Source organism: Lottia gigantea, assembly GCF_000327385.1.
Source record: "Lottia gigantea unplaced genomic scaffold LOTGIsca_4, whole genome shotgun sequence".
NCBI classification, from domain to species: Eukaryota; Metazoa; Mollusca; class Gastropoda; family Lottiidae; genus Lottia; species Lottia gigantea.
This window is the reverse complement of record NW_008709379.1, coordinates 851,932-874,617: the sequence shown is the minus strand read 5'-3', so window position 1 is coordinate 874,617 and position 22,686 is coordinate 851,932. Positions and strand designations below refer to the sequence as shown.

The 22,686-nt window shown below is 32.7% G+C and overlaps 2 protein-coding genes across 2 annotated transcripts; both read right to left on the bottom strand.

Annotated features, from left to right (window-relative positions):
- Positions 1–2,057: 2,057 nt before the first annotated feature.
- Positions 2,058–3,038, bottom strand: LOTGIDRAFT_105821 (hypothetical protein; the record flags this gene model as incomplete). Its single annotated transcript, XM_009059632.1, has 1 exon — positions 2,058–3,038. One exon carries the CDS (start codon positions 3,036–3,038, stop codon positions 2,058–2,060), a length of 981 nt encoding a protein of 326 aa, XP_009057880.1.
- Positions 3,039–3,584: 546 nt separating this feature from the next.
- On the bottom strand, positions 3,585–16,150 carry LOTGIDRAFT_182461 (hypothetical protein; the record flags this gene model as incomplete). The annotated part of the gene is made up of 8 exons (XM_009059631.1): positions 15,978–16,150; positions 11,832–11,950; positions 6,898–7,098; positions 6,335–6,494; positions 5,699–5,870; positions 5,009–5,149; positions 4,119–4,235; positions 3,585–3,677 (listed from the first exon to the last, which is right to left on the bottom strand). Coding segments are annotated over exons 1-8 (1,047 nt in total), but the record flags the coding sequence as incomplete, so codon positions are not given.
- Positions 16,151–22,686: the final 6,536 nt, after the last annotated feature.

Sequence of the window (22,686 nt, the reverse complement as noted above, 5' to 3'; positions counted from 1 at the left end):
TTTTAGGGTTCTTTTTTTAAATTTCTAGCTTCCAAATTATGGGACTAATGTAGAAATTAATGCTCGGTTGGTATTATTTTCAATTGTGGTTATATATTTAATGTCAAGTGTTAATTATAGCCTTTCGGGTCGGAATGATCTCCGCCCCCACCGTGCAGTTGTTAACTGCTAAAATATAAAAAAAAGCTTACTCAGCAATTTTCTCGCAATATAGACCAGTGTAGAAACACTGTTACAGGATTTGGCTTTGTAAATTCTTTGAATGAAATTTTACGTGCTACTTGTCTGCACCCTGGGCAGCGCCATGTATGTAGTATGCAATGTGTGAAAATTTGCTTGGTCACATTTTCCTACTCTTTTTCGATTTCCAATTGTCAAGAGATCTACAACATGTACAGCCTGTAAGGTGAAAAAGAGCAGAACACCCAAGTCCTTATTTATAAATGTCCTAATTGTTTGAGCAGATATCCCATATCGTCCTACAGCTTTCCTTATCCATTACAGAAATGCAGTCCTTTCACTTTTATTAAGTGGACGCATATTTGATCTTACGGTGTTTAGTGAGCAAGATAAGCTTGCCACCCAATGCTGTTAGTTAACCAATAATTCAAGGGAGTAAAAAATAACGAAAAGTCAAAGCTAAAGACCACATTCAAAATATCGATATTGCTATAGGCTCAACATCATTTATAGACAAATGGATGTCAAAATTGATGCTAATCTAATCCATCTTGCATTTCTGAGACCTGAAAAAGATGCCAAATCACAGAATTATGTGATATATAGGATTCAATTAAGCATGTCCAAATAGTAAAATCAATCCTGTTATAATTCTTCAAAGGCCTTGATATGAGAACTTCTGCAATCATTTTGTCAAAGAGTTTCAAGAATAGGGGGAAATAGTTAAATCACAAACTAAAAATATCGAAACACATTGTCATGAATCAAAACAAATCGATTATATAATAATATTAATATGTTCAACAATAAAAATATAATTTAACAAAAATCACAATAAAATAATCACAGGATATATATCACAAAATTATTGGACGGTTGGAATAAATATTTATGGCACTTTATAATGCTGGAACTAATGAGGTGAAAGCCAGGCTAGATATAGCATGTATTGTGTTTCCTCCTTCTATAGTGCTTACATGGCTTTTCTTAAAAATAAAATAACATATCTACTTTGCTAATTTTGTTCATTATAACATTCAGTATGTGGCAAAGGATATTAAACATGTATAGTGTTTATATCAAATATTTTCCCAGATATATTACAAGAATTGATGGAGGGTCTGTCCCTCTTCAACTTCACCCCCTTTTTTCGCAAGAAAAGTCTGAATATCCATGATGCAGCGGGAAATCAAATACTGAGGACTAAATTCCTGTAACAAATGTCCTTGCAAATAATAAAACCATATTAGAAACACAAGTTCATGTCACATTCTCACACTGATTAACATGAGATTAAGGAGACAAGCCTCAGAGCAATTTAAAATTCTATATAAAAAAATAAACTAAATGTATCACAGGTTTGCTTCTTAACAAAACAAAAAATAACCGTGAAATAAATATGATTAATATAACATGGGGATAGGTTGATTGCCAACACCAGTAAACTTTCAAAGCTAACTTCAATCCGACTGAATGTTTATTTCTCCAACAGTTAATGACTCCTGTTTTAAATTCTCAATTCACAATGGTTTAATCTCTATTTCAGTTTCTTTGTGATAGAAGAAGGGGGTGCGCGTAATACAAGTGTGCGCACTATATTCAAAATTATACAGTATTTTCATAATATTACTAATATTTGATAAAAGCCTCTGATATAATAAAACGAACAAATCATGTTTAATATTATGTTTGATGATTTGAGAAAGGCTTTTGATGTAATTTATCTTACTGTTAAATAATTGTTAATAGCAGCCATAAATACTGTCATTATGGCACATTCCTTTCATACCTGATGTAACTCTGCTGCTAAGCTGAAGTCAAGCTATGAAGATCTTTATGCCCATCTGAGTACTTTTTAAAACAGATGAAATCTTTTGTTAATTGCCTCGATCAGACATGTCTACCTTTGATTTATGCATCAGTTTCAATTTAACTTCTCCAGTTGGTGATGCCTGAGAACCTGATTTAGGGGAGGATGATTTTGAGTCACTGTTTGCTTTGGGACAGGCTGGTTTTGTATCATTGTTTGCCTTGGGGGAGGCAAGTTTTGTGTCATTGTTTGCCTTCTGAGAAGTCGATTTTGAATCACTGTTGCCATTCGGTGAAGCAGATTTTGAGTCACTGACTGATTTTGGTTCTCTGCCATTCTTGGGTGGTGTTGATTTTGAGTCACTGACTGATTTTGGTTCACCGCCATTCTTGGGTGGTGTTGATTTTGAATCACTGATTGATTTTTTGGAAGTTGATGAACTTGTAGAATTAGCTGGAGATGATTTCGAATTATTTTCTGATTTTAATGAGTCACTGCCAGATTTGGGTGGGGTTGATTGAGAGTCATTTTTTGATTGAATCGATTTAGGTTTTGGGTCACTATTTGCTTTAGAGTCACTTCCAGATTTTGACACTGGTTTTGAATCTGATGCTGATTGGTTGGAGCTGGATGATTTAGCTGATGACTTGGAGTTACTTTCAGCAGATGACTCTGTCGTACTTTTTCTAGTTTGTGACCGAGACTTACTAGCTGAGATCTGATTGGTTCCTTTAGGTAGTGGTTGCAGATGTTTAGTTGGCAAAATCGAACTGCTATATGGACTCTTAGCAAGTGGGTCACTCTCTTGCTGGAAGCCTGATTTTGATTGGACAGGATTGACAGTATTTGAAATACTTGTACGAGGAACAAATGATCGCGAAGGTGACACACCACTGCGTCTTTTCGAAGTACTTTGTGTAGCATTAGAACTTTTTTCTAGTTCCTTAGAAGGAGATGAAGACCTATTGGAGCGAGATTGCACTGCGTTAGGTTGAGAACCACAATATAATACTGTAAACCCTCGCAGATTATTGAGAGGCTGTAACATCTGATGTTTCTTACTCTTCTCAAAACATTCCACTGATAAATCTGAAACGAAATTAGCCCCATGGAATCAAAATGAGATATACAATCTTAAAAACAAGTAGCCAAATTAGCTTTATTGATCGCATAGAAAGGGATGACTAAAATAATGATAAAATTTATAAATACTTCAATTTATTTTGCCTCTTCAATTTATAAAGATAGTGGACCACAGCAATATACGCCCACCACGGCATGCAGATGGTAAATATTCAAGATTTTGGTGCAAGGGCAATAACTCTGCTTCTAACAATTGAAAACAGCTCAAATTCAACTTGATCTTCGTTTTATGAATATGTATACACATACCGAAAAAAAAAATCTAGTTTTTAGAGCATTTACAAGCATATGTTGACGGACGGACCTACGAACACAGGGGTGCCGACAATATACGTCCACATAGAGGGATGTGGGCATATAAAAATGGTTGTTTCTTTCTTTCTGCCAGTGATATTCAACATTTTTCATTTATGACGAGGACATGGTGTCATTGATAGAATTCCAACTTACTAATGGCGTCCTCTACAACTGAGGGTATAACATCTTTTAAAGCTTCACAGTTGGTGCTTAGTGCGGGATTGACATTGATCTCTATCATCCAGACCTACAGTTAAAGATCAAATACATTGTTATATACACTTCAGAACATTACGTGACATAAGGATATAGCTCACTACCGATTAGATGCATTAAAATGTGAAATGGCAAATAAAAAATTCTTTAAAGAGTGTTAAATTTAAAAAATTTGAAAGGTATCATTTTTCTTCACCATGTATCATGTAGTTACACAATCAATAGGGGGAAGAATGATTCAATGGGGAGACAACTGCTGAGGCTGAATTCAACTTTTGAATACTCTGTGGTGATGTCATAGTTTCACTCCTCTCATAGAGCATCTTAAAGGGTTTTCTCAAGAAAAGTTTTGAAAAAATGAATTGGTTTTGTGCATTTCGACACATATTTTGGATAAAAAAGGTAGAGATTTAGATTTGTTGAAAATAAAGTGGGGGTACAATTAGTGCAAACTACTTTTCTATTGAGTTACCTTCATATCTGTATCGACCATAAAATCTAAACCATATAAATCAAAATATCCCATTTTACATTGTAATTTATGTTTCACACTATTAAAACAATGTAACATCATTCTCTGCATTTGTTTCTGAAAAAAATAAACATGGTTTAAATGTATCTCCACAACACCAGCTATACCATGATAGTAATAGCCACCTATCTTGTATCAGGGAAATTTGTCAATATTGGAACAAATCATACTCAATATTATGTTTGATGATTTGAGAAAGGCTTTTGATATAATAAAACAAACAAATCATACTCAATATTATGTTTGATGATTTGAGAAAAGCCTTTGATATAATAAAAAAAACAAATCATACTCAATATTATGTTTGATGATTTGAGAAAAGCTTTTGATATAATAAAACAGACAAATCATACTCAATATTATGTTTGATGATTTGAGAAAGGCTTTGATATAATAAAACAAACAAATCATACTCAATATTATGTTTGATGATTTGAGAAAGGCTTTGATATAATAAAACAAACAAATCATACTCAATATTATGTTTGATGATTTGAGAAAGGCTTTTGATATAATAAAACAGACAAATCATACTCAATATTATGTTTGATGATTTGAGAAAAGCCTTTGATATAATAAAACAGACAAATCATACTCAATATTATGTTTGATGATTTGAGAATGGCCTTTGATATAATAAAACAGACAAATCATACTCAATATTATGTTTGATGATTTGAGAAAAGCCTTTGATATAATAAAACAGACAAATCATACTCAATATTATGTTTGATGATTTGAGAAAAGCTTTTGATATAATAAAACAAACAAATCATACTCAATATTATGTTTGATGATTTGAGAAAAGCTTTTGATGTAATTAATCTTACTGTTAAATAATTGTAAACCCAATTTGGTTCTAGATTTTTTTCTGGAGCTACTTTTTCATTGATATAATCGTTAAATTTATCCATACTCCATGCTGTATCTTCTTTTACATCTTTATAATTAGGATCTTTCTTCTGTATATACTGAAATATAGGATTCAAATATTGACTTCAATGACCTGACCCTTGAAAGCATTTGGCATAAGAACTATTTTCTTACTTTGAGGAGGAACCTAACAGATGTCAATAAAACTAAGCGAATGAAATGCTACAAGTGAAAGACTATGATGAAAATTGGTTGAATGAATGTTTGAAAAACAGGGTCAAGATCCTTTATATACACGATACCATATCTTTTTACTGATATCATGAAAGGACAGTAGCTTATCCAGAGGTCTTTTCTCATTATCCAAGTCTTCTTGCCTAATTAAGATTCTGTAAGAACGTTGTCTTATAAGAACAATGCCATTGTCATATAGGAACATTGGCATACAAAAACATATACATATTGAAACATTGTAAATTCAGAAAATTCTCATAGATGAACATTGTTTTACAAGAACATTGTCTTACAGTAACACTGTCATATAGATACATTTGAACATTATCATATCAGAAGATTCTCAAGATTTATGGCCTCAGTGTAGCTTATACAAATACAGATACCGAATACCCACGACCGATGGTTATTACCTGATTAGTAAGATGTGTAGTTAGGTTGGTATCATCACCATCATAAGGCATACAAGATAACCTCACATAACCTTTATGATATACAACTAAATACGGTGTAGTACTAGCTATTAACATATACGCTCGTATATCAAACTTTCTACCATCCAGTAACAAAGGATTGTGAATATATCTGAAATATCAAAAATATTTAATTGTTATTCAGAGTTTATGCGATCTTCAGACATGTAGAAAATAAATAACATTTCGAAATGATGAGCCTTCATGTCACTACACCAAGATTTGATTTTGGTGTTCTTCTGAATGAACTAACCTGATATCTTTCATCATTCTAGTGCTTTCAGATATGATTCAAAACATCAAAGTCATCAGTGCAATATTCATCATTTCTTGTGTAACACAAAATAATATCTCCCACATTGGGTACACACATCAAGTACCTTCTATGGTTTATTACCTGAATTAGCCTGATCTCATTTGATACCATGTTTTTTCATATACGGTATACAATGAGTTGTGTGTATTCTGACATTCATTGGTAATATTAAACAATGTTGGATTACCAAGAGAATGTCAGTTTTTACATTGAATATTAATTGTTCCATATAGTACTTCGTCAACATCAAAATCACTAACCTTTGAACTATTCTGGACATCAATGGCCGACTAGTTTTTCGTTGTTGTTGTTTTTCATCTCGTTCTAATAATAATTTATCTATTTCCTGTTGAGATCGTAATAAAAATATTCCCTTGCCTTGATTCATACCAGTTGGTTTACAGATCCACATCTCACCATCTACAATGAAATGAAATGGAGTTTTACATCCTACAATTTTGCACCTGATTACGATAATGACCGGCAACACTATGCATAGAGCAATGAGGATACTTTTTTCAGGACAGCAACATTGGCTTACTCTTTTTTCAATTTCCAACAGTTGTTCAAGGGTAACATGAATGGGGACAAACATGGTAGCATTAGCAAAAGAAAGAAGCATCCATTTAATATGAGAAAACAATTTTGGTTTTCCCTGCAGGTTTTAGGCCAAGTGATCTTTTCTGAATTATCTGCACCATTATATAATACAAGATGTCTATTTCAAAGAACAGTTTTATTACTTTCCTTAAGGAATTTATTAAACTGACACCGTTCCCTATATAAAGAACTAATAATATTTTATAGAAGAACTCATTCATACCTTTATAAGTGTTAAGAAAAGATTCTCTGTCATTTTTATCATCTAGTTTATAAGTTTCTGGTAAAATATCACTCATTTTCAATCGAGGTGGTCTCCCTTTAGTTGTTAGAGTGACTCGTTCGTACTCTTGTAGACTGTTGACTAGACCTAGTTTATTGGTCAATAAATGACAGTTGGGGATATGGTTCACTAACTGCTCTCCTGAAAAAAATATACAATTTAAATTGAAAATAGAAAATACATTAAAAATTTATGCTTACATTCTAAATTGCAAAAAATCATCTATGAGTTTATATGATAAAAATGCAATATTTCATTTTAGGGGTTTTCTTTCTGCATGCGACTCCACATGCCATTCATGAACTGACCTCAGATCTTATCAGATCATGAGTGATGGCAAATACACCACATGAATTATGATCCGATTGACAATTTATAGACTATTCTGTCATTTTGTTTAGGAATTAGTCATATTCAAACAATAGGCTACCAGCATTTTCATATTTCCATTTACTGCGATTCATTCATGTTTTCTGAAAAATTGATAAAAGATATTCAATATGCATTGCTGACGGAGTAAAAAACTTGTTTAAATATTGACAAATCACATTCTTATTCATGATTCCAATGTTACAATGACCTTGACAGTTGTTTTATTCTGTAAAAAGTAATATGTTAATTATACAGAAAGCCTGGCTGGAGTGCTGTGATCAATACTCAATGTGGTAAAAATAACATGTATTAACTATCATTATTGTTATACTAGAGAGTGGTTAATAATTCATTATTCCATCAAGTATATTGTTTTACTATATTTAGTTTAAAGAAACAGTTCCACTCAGATCACATCAAATGTAGGGAAGGTGGATATTAATATCAATAGGTGTTCAGACAACTTTTCAGAAAGAGAATGATTTCTTAAATACTTGGTCGAAAATAAAACCTTATTCATTTCCCTAATGCAATTTGTTTATCAAAAGATACATGATTATAATGTGATTACATGAAATGGAATGATGTGGAGACAATAGAAAATGATAATATCTAATAAATTAACATTATCAAATTCACCATGAAGTTTACCATGAAGTTCAATAAGAATATTTGTGCATCAGAAACCAGAACAGCAGGAAGTAAAACACAAGGTCATGCTGTGAAGCTTATTTAGGAATCGCTTAAGCTCCATAGGTCTAAGATATGTAGCAAACAAAGCTTTGCAGGCCCAGCTGAAGCATGGATTTAAGTTAAGGATTGCTTTTGTTCAGTCTTTTTTTTATCTACTCAATTCATTTTCACCAGTAAAATACAACAATACAGACACATTTCTGTCATTTATCATTTTTTTTACGAATTCCAAGTGTTCACCGCCAGTTGAGAAACTCTGATATAAGAAATAAATGCCTTTCATAATTTCATTGTTCAAATCAAGTCTATCAGCAATATTAATAGGCTACAATAAAAACTAAGAATGGAGATAGCTATCTATTTAACCATTCAATCATTTTATAACAATAGAAACATGTTCACAATATCATCAATAATTTAAACTAGTAGAATAATGCCTGATTGACATCAGGGTTCACTAGGGACAGCAGTTTATAGTCTCAGATAGATATCATATCATTATTAACATATTCAAGAGGCCATGTACACCAATTTGCAGAGTACATTCAAATATATATCGATGTCGTAAAACAGAATTGGAAATAAAGTTTGAGATGAAAAAATTTACAAGCAAGTGAGATACATAAAGCAACTAGTGCTGGGTATCATCAATCAAGCCATGATACCATACGTATCGTAATACAAGGGTCACGATATTATATATATCATGATATAAGGGTCACGATATTATATATATCACGATACAGGGGTCACGATATTATAAATATCACGATACAAGGGTCACGATATTATACATATCACGACACAGGGGTCATGATATTATATATATCACGATATGGGGTATTGGGATAAAAATAAACATTTTATCTTCAAAGTTTCTATATATATATTAATTCATAACTTTATAACTGTGATATTTGATAATATAGTTGGTAAAAGTGAAAAAAAATTGTTATATTATAAACCAACTTAAAAATATCTCCACTTTTATCAGGAATAAAAAGTATCGTCAAGTATGGATACATATATATATTGTGACATGTCATATTGCGATACATCGATTCACTGATAATAACAGAAACCTATATTTTGTTGAACACTGAGAAAGTGTCATTTAGATCACCTAAAACCTGTTAGCAAGCAAAATGTGGGTTTCAAGGTGTATGTCAGAAAAGAGAAAAGCTACATATAAGGAACTTGTATGAAACAGTTTGAGATGTCAAGATGAAAGGGTGTAGAGTTGTGTAACGATATCAACAATGTACACTACACAATATCAAACAATCCCATCAGCTACTGTATGTATTTCTTTATAGAATATCCATTGTACATTAACAATATCATACCATCCTTCTAAAACCACATAAGAACCCTTGACATCTGTATATTTTTTATAGATATCTATTGTAGTTTAGAAATGTTACCCTCCTACTGAAACCACATCCTATTCATCCCAGCCTTGTATTTTAATTTCACGGATAGATTATTACACCTACTATTATACAATACACACCACCCTATATCAAGATTGTCAACCAGACCTAAAACTGAAATAAATATGCTTCAAACCATCTATGATTGACGACATCCAAATATTATCATTGGAGGGCCATTGTGGCTTAGTTTGGTGAGACGATTGCTTGCTATCCTGAAGGTTTAGGATCTTGGCATGATGATACCTCAGGATTTTCAATCCAATTAACCCCTGTCAGTTTCCAGGAGCAGACATAGTAAAAGAGTTCAGTTGTTCGGATTGGGCAGACTAAGGCCCATGCTTTACAGGGTGTACAAATAAAAGATTCAGCCATAGTTGAAAATCGAAAAAGAGAAGGCTTATGCTGCAATTATTGTAAAGTTTCCCTCTTTGCACACTGCATCACATTGTCAACTATCATCAACCTAATCAGGTGCAAGACAATGACGTCATTGATCCCACAACACATTGCTATATATAGATACAAAATAACTTGCATTTTAACTCAATGCCTCACTAAGAAATAGAATTGTCATTCCTCGCTTAATCCTTATTGCATGAAGGTGTCTCTTTGTCAATTCCCCCTCCCCTCCCCCTGTCTGCTTGCCCTATTTAGACACATCCCTTCCTAAGGTATATCAAGTGAAATGAAAGAAGAAAGACAACAATGACTTGCCCCAAGGTATGTATTCATCTATTATACTAGTTCAAGTTACACCTTATTTATTTTAATATTCAAATATTTGATAGACTTGTTATATTTCTCTCTCTACACCTATGCTTAATATGCTATGCAGATTTTATTTAATAAAAATTGTATATGCTTTGAGGAAAATTGTTATTATTGTAACTCTTTGTTGTGTTGATGACAGAATGAATTTTAGGGCCCTTTAGGGACTTTATGAAGACAGTGTCATGCAGTGTGCAAAAAGTGAAGTTTTCTACTGGTTTACGAATGTAGCATACAGACTGAGTTTTTGCTGATAGTAAATACTACTCGTAGATACATATACCTTGTCAGTATAATGTAACCATAGAAATATTATTCATGTTGTTCAAAAGTGGAATCAAACTCAAATCATTTGTTTTGTTCCAAAAAGTTACGTACATGCCTCTCTGCATGACTGGGTAAGTCAATCCCCATAGGACTGTGGTTACATTTCAAGAATATTACCTCAAACCTCAAAGACTCAAAAGCATAAGTACTTAGTGAAATTAATAGTCCACATATTATGCAACTATAGTCATAGATAATGATATTACAAATACCTGGGAGTATAATATATAATATGGATGTCAAATTCCTATATAGACTGATAAAATGAAGTCAAACAGGTTTTCTATTTTCATCATCAGACAAAGATTTATATAGTCTGAACTTGTTGAGTTTTGATAATTAGTAAGAAATTGAGTCAGCAAGGTCCAGACTGACCTTTGTCAATAATAACTTACTATCATAGGTCAGGTATAGAATCAGCAAGTCTCCATAACTCCAAAAATAATAACTATCAGAGGTCAGATATAGTCAGTAAAATTCAGCATCTGTCAGTAAGGGACAAGATTGAGATTTAAGGCTCTGTACTCAATAACTATCAGAGACAAGTTCAGAGTCTATGAGAGGGGCTGTCTGTCATGACCTCATCATTTGGTCCATTTTAAGTATATCTCTTCATAGACTAGTCAGAGTCTGTTTTGGGCTAATAGATACCAAGAGCAATGATAATATTCCTATATTAAATTACATGTATCGTTTAAACAGGCTTCAAACTAACAACTCAAGCATGGAAGACTAATTGTTGAGTATTATAGTCTAGTATGTACATACAATATGCTTGTATTTCTTTCAACATAGGTATATGTGGTGATTACCATACTCAAATCATCTTAAATGCACGCAACCAAGGTGATTACCAAGGTGCCCTAATGTTTAGTCATAGAAACTGTAAGGTTAACATAACTCTGGGTTATAAGCAAGTGATGCTCCACACATCACGTAATTTAGAGGGTATATTAGAGGGAATGGACCAATTCTGTACTATTTCAGAACTTTACTATTATAAATAGAATAATATTTCTGAATGTGGTTCATAATAACAGTGTGAGCTTGTAGATTGGTTCACATGAACTAAATCCAATCCAGAAAGGGCCTCAAAGTGTACCTCACTCTACATTTGTGAGCCTATAGATGTGTCTTTTTTGATTGGGTATTAACTTTTTATTGTTATGTTTGCCATATCTGTTAGCTGGAAGCAGACTTTAAATTGCCAATCTGCTAACCAACCAATTTGTATATTTAGTTGGAGCACCTCAGGAGATGATGGGAAGTCAGACTTACCTTCTCTGAAAGATTGGTAGTTGATTTTACTTTTACATTCCACCCATTTTAACTTATATCTCTCATCATGCTTATCAACTATTCTTTTCCATCCCATATTCAACAAGGCTCCCTCTACCCTAAAATATAACAACATCATTTTTTATGTCCTACATCCAATAACTATTGAACAAGGCTCTTCTACTCTGAAACCCCCAAAAGACACAACTTTCCACTCCAGGCTCAGTCATCTGGAAGACCTGATGTTATTTTATGACTAAGTTTATCACCTCAATTTCAGGTTCGGATTGGTGGTACTTGGTTTATTTATTCATTATATTATTTACGAGTCCAATATTAATATGCACCAAGACAGATTTCCAACAGAAATAAAAGGGACATGCATTTTTTACAGTACCTATCTTTTACAGGTATCTTTAATTGAACACAATGTAAGTACAAGTATGTCAGATTATTATCAAGTACTTGAATATAAGTCAGATTATCAAAAGTTAATCTTATAATCTGAATTTATATTAACAAGTTGACAGATTGACAGAGTGGATTAACGGCTAAGCCATACATAACCAAGGCTGTAATTGCTTTATAACTCTCAGAGTTTGAAATTGCCTTCAGCTGTAAGTAATATTCTACATGGTGGTCTACCAAAAAATTGTCAGCTTATAGAAGGGTTACTTTTAAGATGGTGATGGGATGATGAACTACTGCAAGGTCATAGACTTCTGAACAATGCATTTGATGAGTAGAAAGTTTTTCTTCTTTATGTGACATAAAACATGAACAAATATACATTATATATGGTACTTCTACAATATCAAAAAAATATATTTGAACTATACAAGTATATTGTATATACAGTAGGGCCAATATTGCCATATCCTGAAATCTTTTTGATATTGAAGTGTTTAATCAAGACAATTTTTATGTGAGTTTTATTTAATGTAACAAGCTGGTGATGAATCATTCAGCTTTGATGATAGATATATGACTATATATAGCAATATACATACATACTCCCAGGGGTTATAGTATATGAACAATTTAGGTCTTCATATGTAGACAGAGAAGAGAAAGGGACACGGGGAACCGGTTGACTAGGGTAAAGCAGTAATATCTTTTCAGGCAGCAAATTGCATGCAACCATGTTGATGGATCACTCAATAATCAGAAGTTTCAGAAGTATATACTACCAAAATTGACCTAAATTCCTTTGCCTGTGAATGTTAACCTAATCCTCCATAAAAGTGGCAACACAGTATCTGATAAAAGACTTCTTATAGATCTGGTTCTCTTGGATAATACAGCAATTTTCTTCAGGCAACAACCAGCATGCAACCAAGATGATGAAGTATTAACTGATCCATGCAAGAAAACAGAGAAATTTGAAGAGAATATTTTGATATCCCTATAAATCTATGCTTTTCTGCACATTCATTGCTTTGGGAATAATCCTCCCTTTATGTGGCAACACAGTATCTGACTAAGGACTTCTTACAATTTGGTAGTCTGAACATTATCGGGGCATACACAATATAGCAAAAGAGCAGAGCAGGGCTGGACCCTTTGATACGCTAACCACAGAAATTATCTACTGGTGGGCCTGAACCTTAGCTTATTCAGCAATAAAGAAATTGAATTCATTTCCTCATCAAGTCAACAATGCGACCCCTGGGATGAACAAACGGTATTTTAATATATTTATAGTAACGAGTCAATAATGCGACATTTAAAAGTGAAAGAAGCTGAGTATATTTACTTTCTAGGTGGAGGGAAACTGGTTATTTTACATTATTCAAGTATTTACTATTCACACAGCATTTTCCCCTTAATTACTGTATCGCATTTACATCTACTTACACTCAACTTTTCATACATCAAGTCCGAAATGCTGACTTCCGCGAATACAATGATAGATATTGTCTGCTAGAAACAGAATTTCTAACTATGCATGTGCTGTTAGATATTAGGGTTTGAAAGTCGACGCTGGACGGACTTTCAGAAGCACGGCTCAAGCAATTTCTTGACCTTGATGAGGATTCAAACACACAGCATCTAATAGTCTAACAGCAGACTGAGCTATTCTACTGCCAGGACAATAAAAGGTCGATGTTAAAAAGATGCTGCTCAATTATTCACATGTATAATACCTATTACCTCTTGACAAATGTTTATGCGATTCCTTTTTGGGGTTACAACAGCATACTTTACATACAATGATATGGTACTGGAATGGTAACAAACTATGAACTTGTACAGACCATGAAGTGAAAAGGCTCAGAGTTTCGGACTAAGTTTCAAACAGAATAGTCCAACTCTCAGATGCAAAGGAATTTAAAAATTCAAAGCCATTTAAAATTCTATTCAAATTCAAATGTTTTCATGCAAAATATCTTCATTGTCATGCAAATAAATTCAATGTTTTTTAATCAAACACTTGTTTCAAACAAAAATTGAATTCAGATGAAAATGAAAACATGACATTGTTAGAAGTGCAAAAAAAAATGCTCTGCAGGCCGGAATACTAAAAAAAGATTCTTTCCATAATGTTTACATACTTCCTCTTTTGGACAATGAAAATATTTTGATTTATAAGTTTACCAGTTTTTCAAATATACAAAAAAACAATTAATATATTATCAATTTTCAAAAAACAGAAAATATGATCTTGATCTGGACACAAAAGGAATCAATGAATATTTTTTTAACAAGTCAATAAATTTAAATTTTAAATATATTCTTTTCCACTTTCTACAGTTTCAGGCCATCAACAGACAGAGTGTTAAAGCTCAAATAGAAGCTAAGTGAGTTATATGCTTTCTCGCTATCTGATGGTCTCAGGTTTTTCAACTCAGTTTCCCAAATGCTCTTGCAAAATTTCCCTGGACACACACAAAGATGTTAAGAAGTAATGGTGTCTAATATGGTGTATAGTGTTAGACCATATTTTTGATTTTCAAACGATAGAAAGAGCAGATCTTATCACCTTAACAATAAAGTGATAGAATAATGAAACCATACAAGGTAAAGCTAACAATCAGTATAGCTGGGATGTTGGTTTATGGTAATATATACAGTGAATCATCAAGTCCTGTTGGTAGATTCTAGTATAGCTAGGTACAGAGGTGAGTCATTCATTCAGGTACATTATAGACTTCAATTTTACAGTTTATAATTATAAAAATACCCCTTTTACGATTCAAAATTACCTATGATTAACCAAAATTAAAATTTATCATGACGATCTGCGAAGCAAAACAAATTGTATATTTTTTGCGAGAAGGTTTTATCCAAATTAAGCAATATACGGTAACACTATAGCCTTAAGAAATTAACATCATTTACAAGATTTTTTGAAAGTTTAATTGGAACATTTCAAATTACTACCAAGTATTGAAGAAAGGTGAATCAAAATTAAAAATTAAAAATCAAAACTAAAATTTGGTGTAAATTGCGAATCAAATTGTTCAATCTTAATTGAACCCTGTAACATAAGCATAAATTCTACTTTACTTGATGCCAGTAGAATTCCTGTTTTATCTGTTCTGAGATGCCTTGCAAGAACATTCACTTAAAAACTTCCTATCTCTCTCTTTGATGATGTCTACAGTCAAATTAACATAAATCTATATTCAGTGCTTTCAGACATTCACCTTGAGTGCTGCCTTGCAAATAGAAAAACACAGACATCTTAAAAGGTCAAAATTTATGTCTGTTCAGATAACTTGTCAGTACAGAATGTAGACTTACAAAACTCCAGATCTCTTGCTTTGGTGATTATCAGAGTAAAGTAAGCTTACAATATTCACCAAACTTACAAAGGCTTCCACAATTTCAAAACAATAAATAATTCTCTAAAATTGTCTTTAAATTCAGCATTTTTTACGAATGATATTACTGTATTTCTTAAAATCTTGGATTGTATCTTACTATAAATTTTTTTAAACCAGACACAGATTTTTACAAGTACAGCAATCTGATTAATTAATACAATTAAATTTAAAGATCACTTTTAGTATTTATCCAATCAGATGACTGGGACACTAAACAGTCTGAAATATCAGCTTTAGCACTGGCCTGGGACACTGAAAGTACATTGACTAAAAAAATTAAACATTGGTTTCTGAAAAACGTAAGTATAATACTTACAATGCCACACCATTGCCACCACCAATATAGAAGGTACTCATCATATTATTAGGGAGACAACAATTTGGTAATTTAGTTGGTCGTCCACCTGGGGTTCTCTTTCCTCCCCCTCTCTTTCCTTCTTTCTCTTCTATATTCTTATTATTACCACCTTCTCCAGTATTACCAATCACCTTAGTGCCTCCTGAAAATACAATATTCATGAATTTTCAGAGAGAGTTACACACTTTCAGACGTTTGGTGCCAGTCTGACACCCTATATTTAATGTCTACTGAAACACGAATTCATTTATTAATAAAGAAATTTCAGGATGATCTGTAGCATGCACAGTCAATTGAACTCTTCAGAGGACACCATTTCCATGGTTACTTCAAACAATTGATGGTCATGGGTTCTGATTATCTATATCTATACTGAATCAATTTGTGGAATTATTCCCTCTAACATCTAAAATATATTTATCTACTAGACTGTATAGAAATACACATATAGGCTACATATAGACTGATAATATTAGCCTGTATTTTAACATACTATATTGATTCCTACTCCTGACCAATGAGTTTTATAATTTACTCCTGTCTTGATGTTAGAATTTTATCTTAACATTGCTACAGCTGCTGGCTGAGTTAAAATTAAAATCCAAGACGTAGGTCAGTGGCATCAGTATGAAATAATCATTATTGAATTACAATGGTTTCTTTTGAAACCTTACAACCAATGTTTTCAGACAATCTATGTGTGGGGCATTTTGTGATTTGGCTTCAGACAGGACCATGTAAAAAACTATTCTAAGTCTTACAACTTCTATTATTACATTGATGGGATATGTTGTAAGCCTCTACAGGGTAAATTCTAATTTGAAACATAAGTTTGAAAAGTTTGCTCCAAGCCTTATAATATTAATTATTTACTTAAGGGTATCATATCACAAATTGCATCATAATATCATTATATTTAGACTTGACATACATTTATCATGTTCACACAAGTTTATTGCTCTCTTCTGAACCTCAAAATAATTCAATATTTTTATAAAATTGATTAATTGCATAATAATTATAATAATATTAAATATAAAACCTACCAGGGTCCCTTGACATTTAGACTTATTAGAAAATGAAATCAACCATATGGGTGATTTGAAAGGCTAGGTAATTTCCAAACATGAGATATGTGTTGCTAACATAATGTAAACACCAAAGAGAAAACAAGTTGGTAGCTAGGACTAAGTTGTTTATTACAACAGTAGTCAGTCAATAAGTTTTGACTATTTAATCTAGCTCAGGCTTATCACAGAACTGGGTATTAATAGTTAAGCTTATTATGATGACAGTTAGGTTGGGATATTAATAGGGGATACTACCAATAGAGGTGGAAGGGTTGTGACTTTCAATGGACATAGGTAGTTATGTTACCAAAGAATATCCTACTTGATCAGGCATCAGCCATTTTCTTGTATATTTTAAAAGTCGTCAGAAGTGGTTTAATTAAGAAATGTAGCATATCAAAATGCAATTCAACACCTCTAAACAAGCAAAGCAATTATATTCTGTTTGGCAGGATATTGGGTCTGCAAGAGCCAAAATATTGGAACATCCTCATTGAATAATCATAGCCTACCATAGCTTTGTTTCAAATTTGAGAAGGGAAATATTTAAGTCTATAAAGTTTCATGGTATATTTGTGAACAAATCTACATTAATTGGTATGAAAAATTGAATAATTATTCCCTTCCTTTCTCTCTCTCCCTAAGAAGTCCCTTTTCAATAAAATAGAGATCCAATTGGGCCAGCAGATGTAAGCAAATCATTCGCCCTGAACTAGGCTTTAATCATTTCGCTGTAATTTAAAGTCATTATTCCAGGTACACATGTGCAGGATGTACCACTAATGATGACAAAATTCTAAAATAAATAAAACATGGCCATCAAGTAGTACATAAAAATAACTACAAGTAGAATACTTGAGATAATGATATTGGTATTGTTTTGGTGAATAACACCTGGTTGCTATGGGAGACCAGAACAGCCCCACAGTAAAAACTCCATTAATAGAATTAATACTATATTAATTGTATAGTAGTCTAGTTCCCAATATAGGATTTGTTCAATATAATAATAAACCATTTGATATGACCATATTATTACGCCAACTATATCAAAACCAAAAATGTTTAAAGGAGCACCTTCACTATCCGTTATACCTTAGTTTCTTTTAGTTTACAAAATCAATAATAGTATTCACAGCTCATCGTCAACATTTGAGCCTTCAAATCCACGTGTATCCATAATTATTCACGTTTGAAAGTTAAAAATTCAACTCATATATAGGAATAGACAGTGAAATTTAGGTATATCTGAATAAAGACCAAAATCAATAACCGAAAAAGGCTGACTGTTGCCCTTTAAAAGTAGTCTTAAGTTATAGATAGATTTGTCTAAGCCAAAAAAACACTCTTTAAACATCAGTTCTATGTTTAAAGCATAGACAAAAAGGGGACAAAATAGTGATTCACTGGAGATTATTGGTGGCTGTGGAATCAGTGTTTTTACAACCTATGGCACATTATTATCTGGCAGATGACTATCAAATCTCAGCATCACTAGTTAAGGCAACATCCTAAACCAAAAAGCAAAGGCCAATATGCAAAACCCAGCCTTTGCCTGTATTCTTATCTTGAATAAACAATACTGCCCAGGCCTGCATAATTTGAGGGCTTCATTGTGCCTAAGATTGCAATTGGGGTGATGAAAAGGTTGTTTCTAAAATATAGGTTACCAGCCAGGCAACAGAAATATAATTTGATATGATTTGAGCAAGATATCGATTTTATCATAATAACGATAACATAACAATAATAAATTCTATATTGGGTAACGACTTGACACTTTTTCTATGTCAGCTCCTCTTACCTTCATCAATGAAATGGGGAAACTGGGTGTTATTTTGACCCATGCTGGGATTGAACCCAGGTCCTTCATGTTAGCACGCAAGCCTCTAAACCATCTAAGCTCCCCCTAGCTCTCGGTGCAGGGTAACCAGCTGTTAGATTTGAGACCACCCACCTACATATCATGACACAAATCTCTGCTGAATACAATCTTAATTGAAATATCTATAATTAATAACATAGCTTAATTAGACTGAGTTTTAATCTCGTTATATTTCCTGCTTCATTTAACATACTTTGTTAATTAATTATATCCAATTGAGGCCACTTTCAGTCCAAAGAAGGCAACTGAAAAAGGTAAGGAAACTAATCTATTAATATTTCAAACACATGAGATTAGAACTTGGTATTTCTACTGTAGCCTATGTATTCTCATTTTTACAACTATCATACTCAATGTAATCATGCTCAATGTAATCATGCTCAATGTAATCATGCTCAATGTAATCATGCTCAATGTAATCATGCTCAATGTTATCATGCTCAATGAAGTCGAGCCTCTGTGCCATATTGGCTAGATTTCAGGCTGCAACTAAAAAGATCGTTGGAAATTAATGTCCTTTAGCTTGATTGTGCCAAACGTTAGCAGTGGGTTCTAATCTGACCTTGAATAGGTCATCTTTCCTCATTATTTTAGTCAACCCAGCTGTTAATCCATCAAGAAGTAATTCCAAGAGGTTTGGCCCAGGACCAGCTATTAGACAGAATCTTTCTGACATTAAGTTCTTATCCTTGTAAATTTCTATGACCATAACAATACCTTCTTTTAGTAGATTTCTGGTTGCAAACAGGTTCTACAGAATCGTCAAAGCTTGACCAGTATCAGTTTCGGCCAGAAACAATGCTGTTTACATTGTTATGTTAGAAGAAGGAAAATGTAATCCCTTTGTGTCTGAAACCATATGATGCTGAATTAGAATAGAAAACTGTACTGCTACACCCAAATCTACAGCACAAGACAATGGAAGCAATATATTCATTATCAGTATTAAAACTATCAGGTTTAATGTATACCAATAAATTGTGGAATTTATTGACAATTCGACATAGTGTTGGTCAATAACTTACAATAGACTACACAGTCACTTAGTCCTTTACAAAGAAATCAGTTTAACAATACTGGACAATCAAACATGTGTTTAGTTCATGCCTTGATTAATATTTCATTTAGACTCCATTGTCCAGGTGTATTTAATTTTAATGGCATGTACATACATTGCATTGATTAACAATTTCAGTTCCATGTCGGCACAATACTGGATAATAGAACCTAATTTTAGATTGATTTGAAAAGGTCATTGAAAGGTTAACCCATCGTCAGGTGTTAATGGATTCTAATTGAACTCTTCAATAAGTAAGATAGAAAATTATCTTAAAAAATAAAACAATATTAAAAGAACAAAGTGCTTGAGGGTTTTTCTTTGAATTTTTTAAAATATGTAGAGGATATGCCTTTAGGACAAAAATAAATTAAACCTTTTTTTTCAAATTTTTTCCTTTAGCTCGATTGTTTTTTTTTTTGTTTTTTTTGAAGGTGTCATAAATTGATCTATTAGTTCTTTAAGTAGTATATAAGAATGAAAAAATGACGTTTTATGTCCTACTTTCCTCGTCTTGATTGTTAGATGGTGATGAGAACATATTCTCATAAAAGCACTGGCCTAGGCTGATTGTTTAATGAGATAAAAAATTCAATGAATGCAATCTGTAATTCCACCAAGCCTGTAGCACATAGGGCCTTGGCTCCGTGGCCTATCAAACAAATCAAAAATAATATCTCATCTGACCAGCATCACTGACAATATCTCTATATGTTAATAACCACCCCTCCAACTAAGGGCAGTGACCCTGATAGTCTTGGTAGGCCTATATGGCAAGTCATCAATAACATAAATCATACTTCTATATTAATAATTCAGTTCGGACTGACACCTAGTTTTAATAATAATAATGATGAATATTATCTAGGGAGCAATAACAACATGTGTTTGTTCTACTCCAGCAGATATGTTTTCAAGACAAGTTTATAACCCTTTAGGGATATCTTTATACTTTCATTGCTTGAAAAAGATTCCTGTATGTGAATTGAAATGTTGCTTAAATTAAAGAGGAGTAGTATATCCATAATAGTATTTTATTTATATATCTTTATACTGTATACAAGTATCTATATATCTGTATATATTTTGAGCTGTGTTGAGCTTAAAGGAGCTGCTTAGTAAATTAAATATCAAGAAAACGGTTCTTGAAGTATCAAACAATTATCATTTAAAACCAAAACACCAAAATTCCAACCCAATTCCAGTATTTGAATTGAAATGAAAGAAAATTTTATGTTGTCCTGATTAGGCTGATGAAGATGGGCAATCCTTTTGCAGTGTGTAACGAGGCAAATTGTGCAAGGACATCAGCATCAGCTTAATGTTTTTTCCATTCCCAGATGATGGGGGATGACTGTGTCATATACAATCTGTAGAACATGATGCCTCAGTTTATTGCACTGACTAAACCACAAGGGCTTTTTTCCATGTCAGTGCTTCCTGCAATTCTTACAAGGTTGAAAAACATAAGAAAGGTACTAACTTAGCCAGCAAAATAGATTTAGAAAGGTGACTGTTCCCTTTATTCATATTATATTAATCATATAATTTAAAACAGAATGAAATGGTTCATCCTATAGAACAAACAAAACCTAAAGTTCATTAGCCTGTAGGGAAGTCATAAACTCTTTATATATGTGTACTGTTTTTTTTTATTAAGCTGACGGGTATTAGTTTAAAGTATGAAAGAATCCTAAAGTCTTGGGGATATCATTAACTTTACATGTTACAGTGATATTGTGCATTGGTCAATGACAAAAAAAGCAAAATGATCATGAGATTATATATGCCAAATGTTACAATAGGCAAAGTTAAGTTAGGGTGATAAAATTCCATAAATGACACAGGCCCAGATCACAAAGACTGTTCTACATATTTCCTTGTGCTGTTAAAATTCGTCAAGCAGGCTGCTTATTCTTGAAACATTCTTGCAAATTCCCAGGGTCTTAACTTCTAACGCTGTTTCTAGGATATCCTACAGTCTTAACTTCTAACGCTGTTTCTAGGATATCCTATAGTCTTAACTTCTAACGCTGTTTCTAGGATATACTATAGTCTTAACTTCTAACGCTGTTTCTAGGATATCCTATAGTCTTAACTTCTAACGCTGTTTCTAGGATATCCTATAGTCTTAACTTCTAACGCTGTTTCTAGGATATCCTATAGTCTTAACTTCTAACGCTGTTTCTAGGATATCCTATAGTCTTAACTTCTAACGCTGTTTCTAGGATATCCTATAGTCTTAACTTCTAACGCTGTTTCTAGGATATCCTATAGTCTTAACTTCTAACGCTGTTTCTAGGATATCCTATAGTCTTAACTTCTAACGCTGTTTCTAGGATATCCTAGGTTCTTAACTTCTAACGCTGTTTCTAGGATATCCTATAGTCTTAACTTCTAACGCTGTTTCTAGGATATCCTATAGTCTTAACTTCTAACGCTGTTTCTAGGATATCCTATAGTCTTAACTTCTAACGCTGTTTCTAGGATATCCTATAGTCTTAACTTCTAACGCTGTTTCTAGGATATCCTATAGTCTTAACTTCTAACGCTGTTTCTAGGATATCCTATAGTCTTAACTTCTAACGCTGTTTCTAGGATATCCTATAGTCTTAACTTCTAACGCTGTTTCTAGGATATCCTATAGTCTTAACT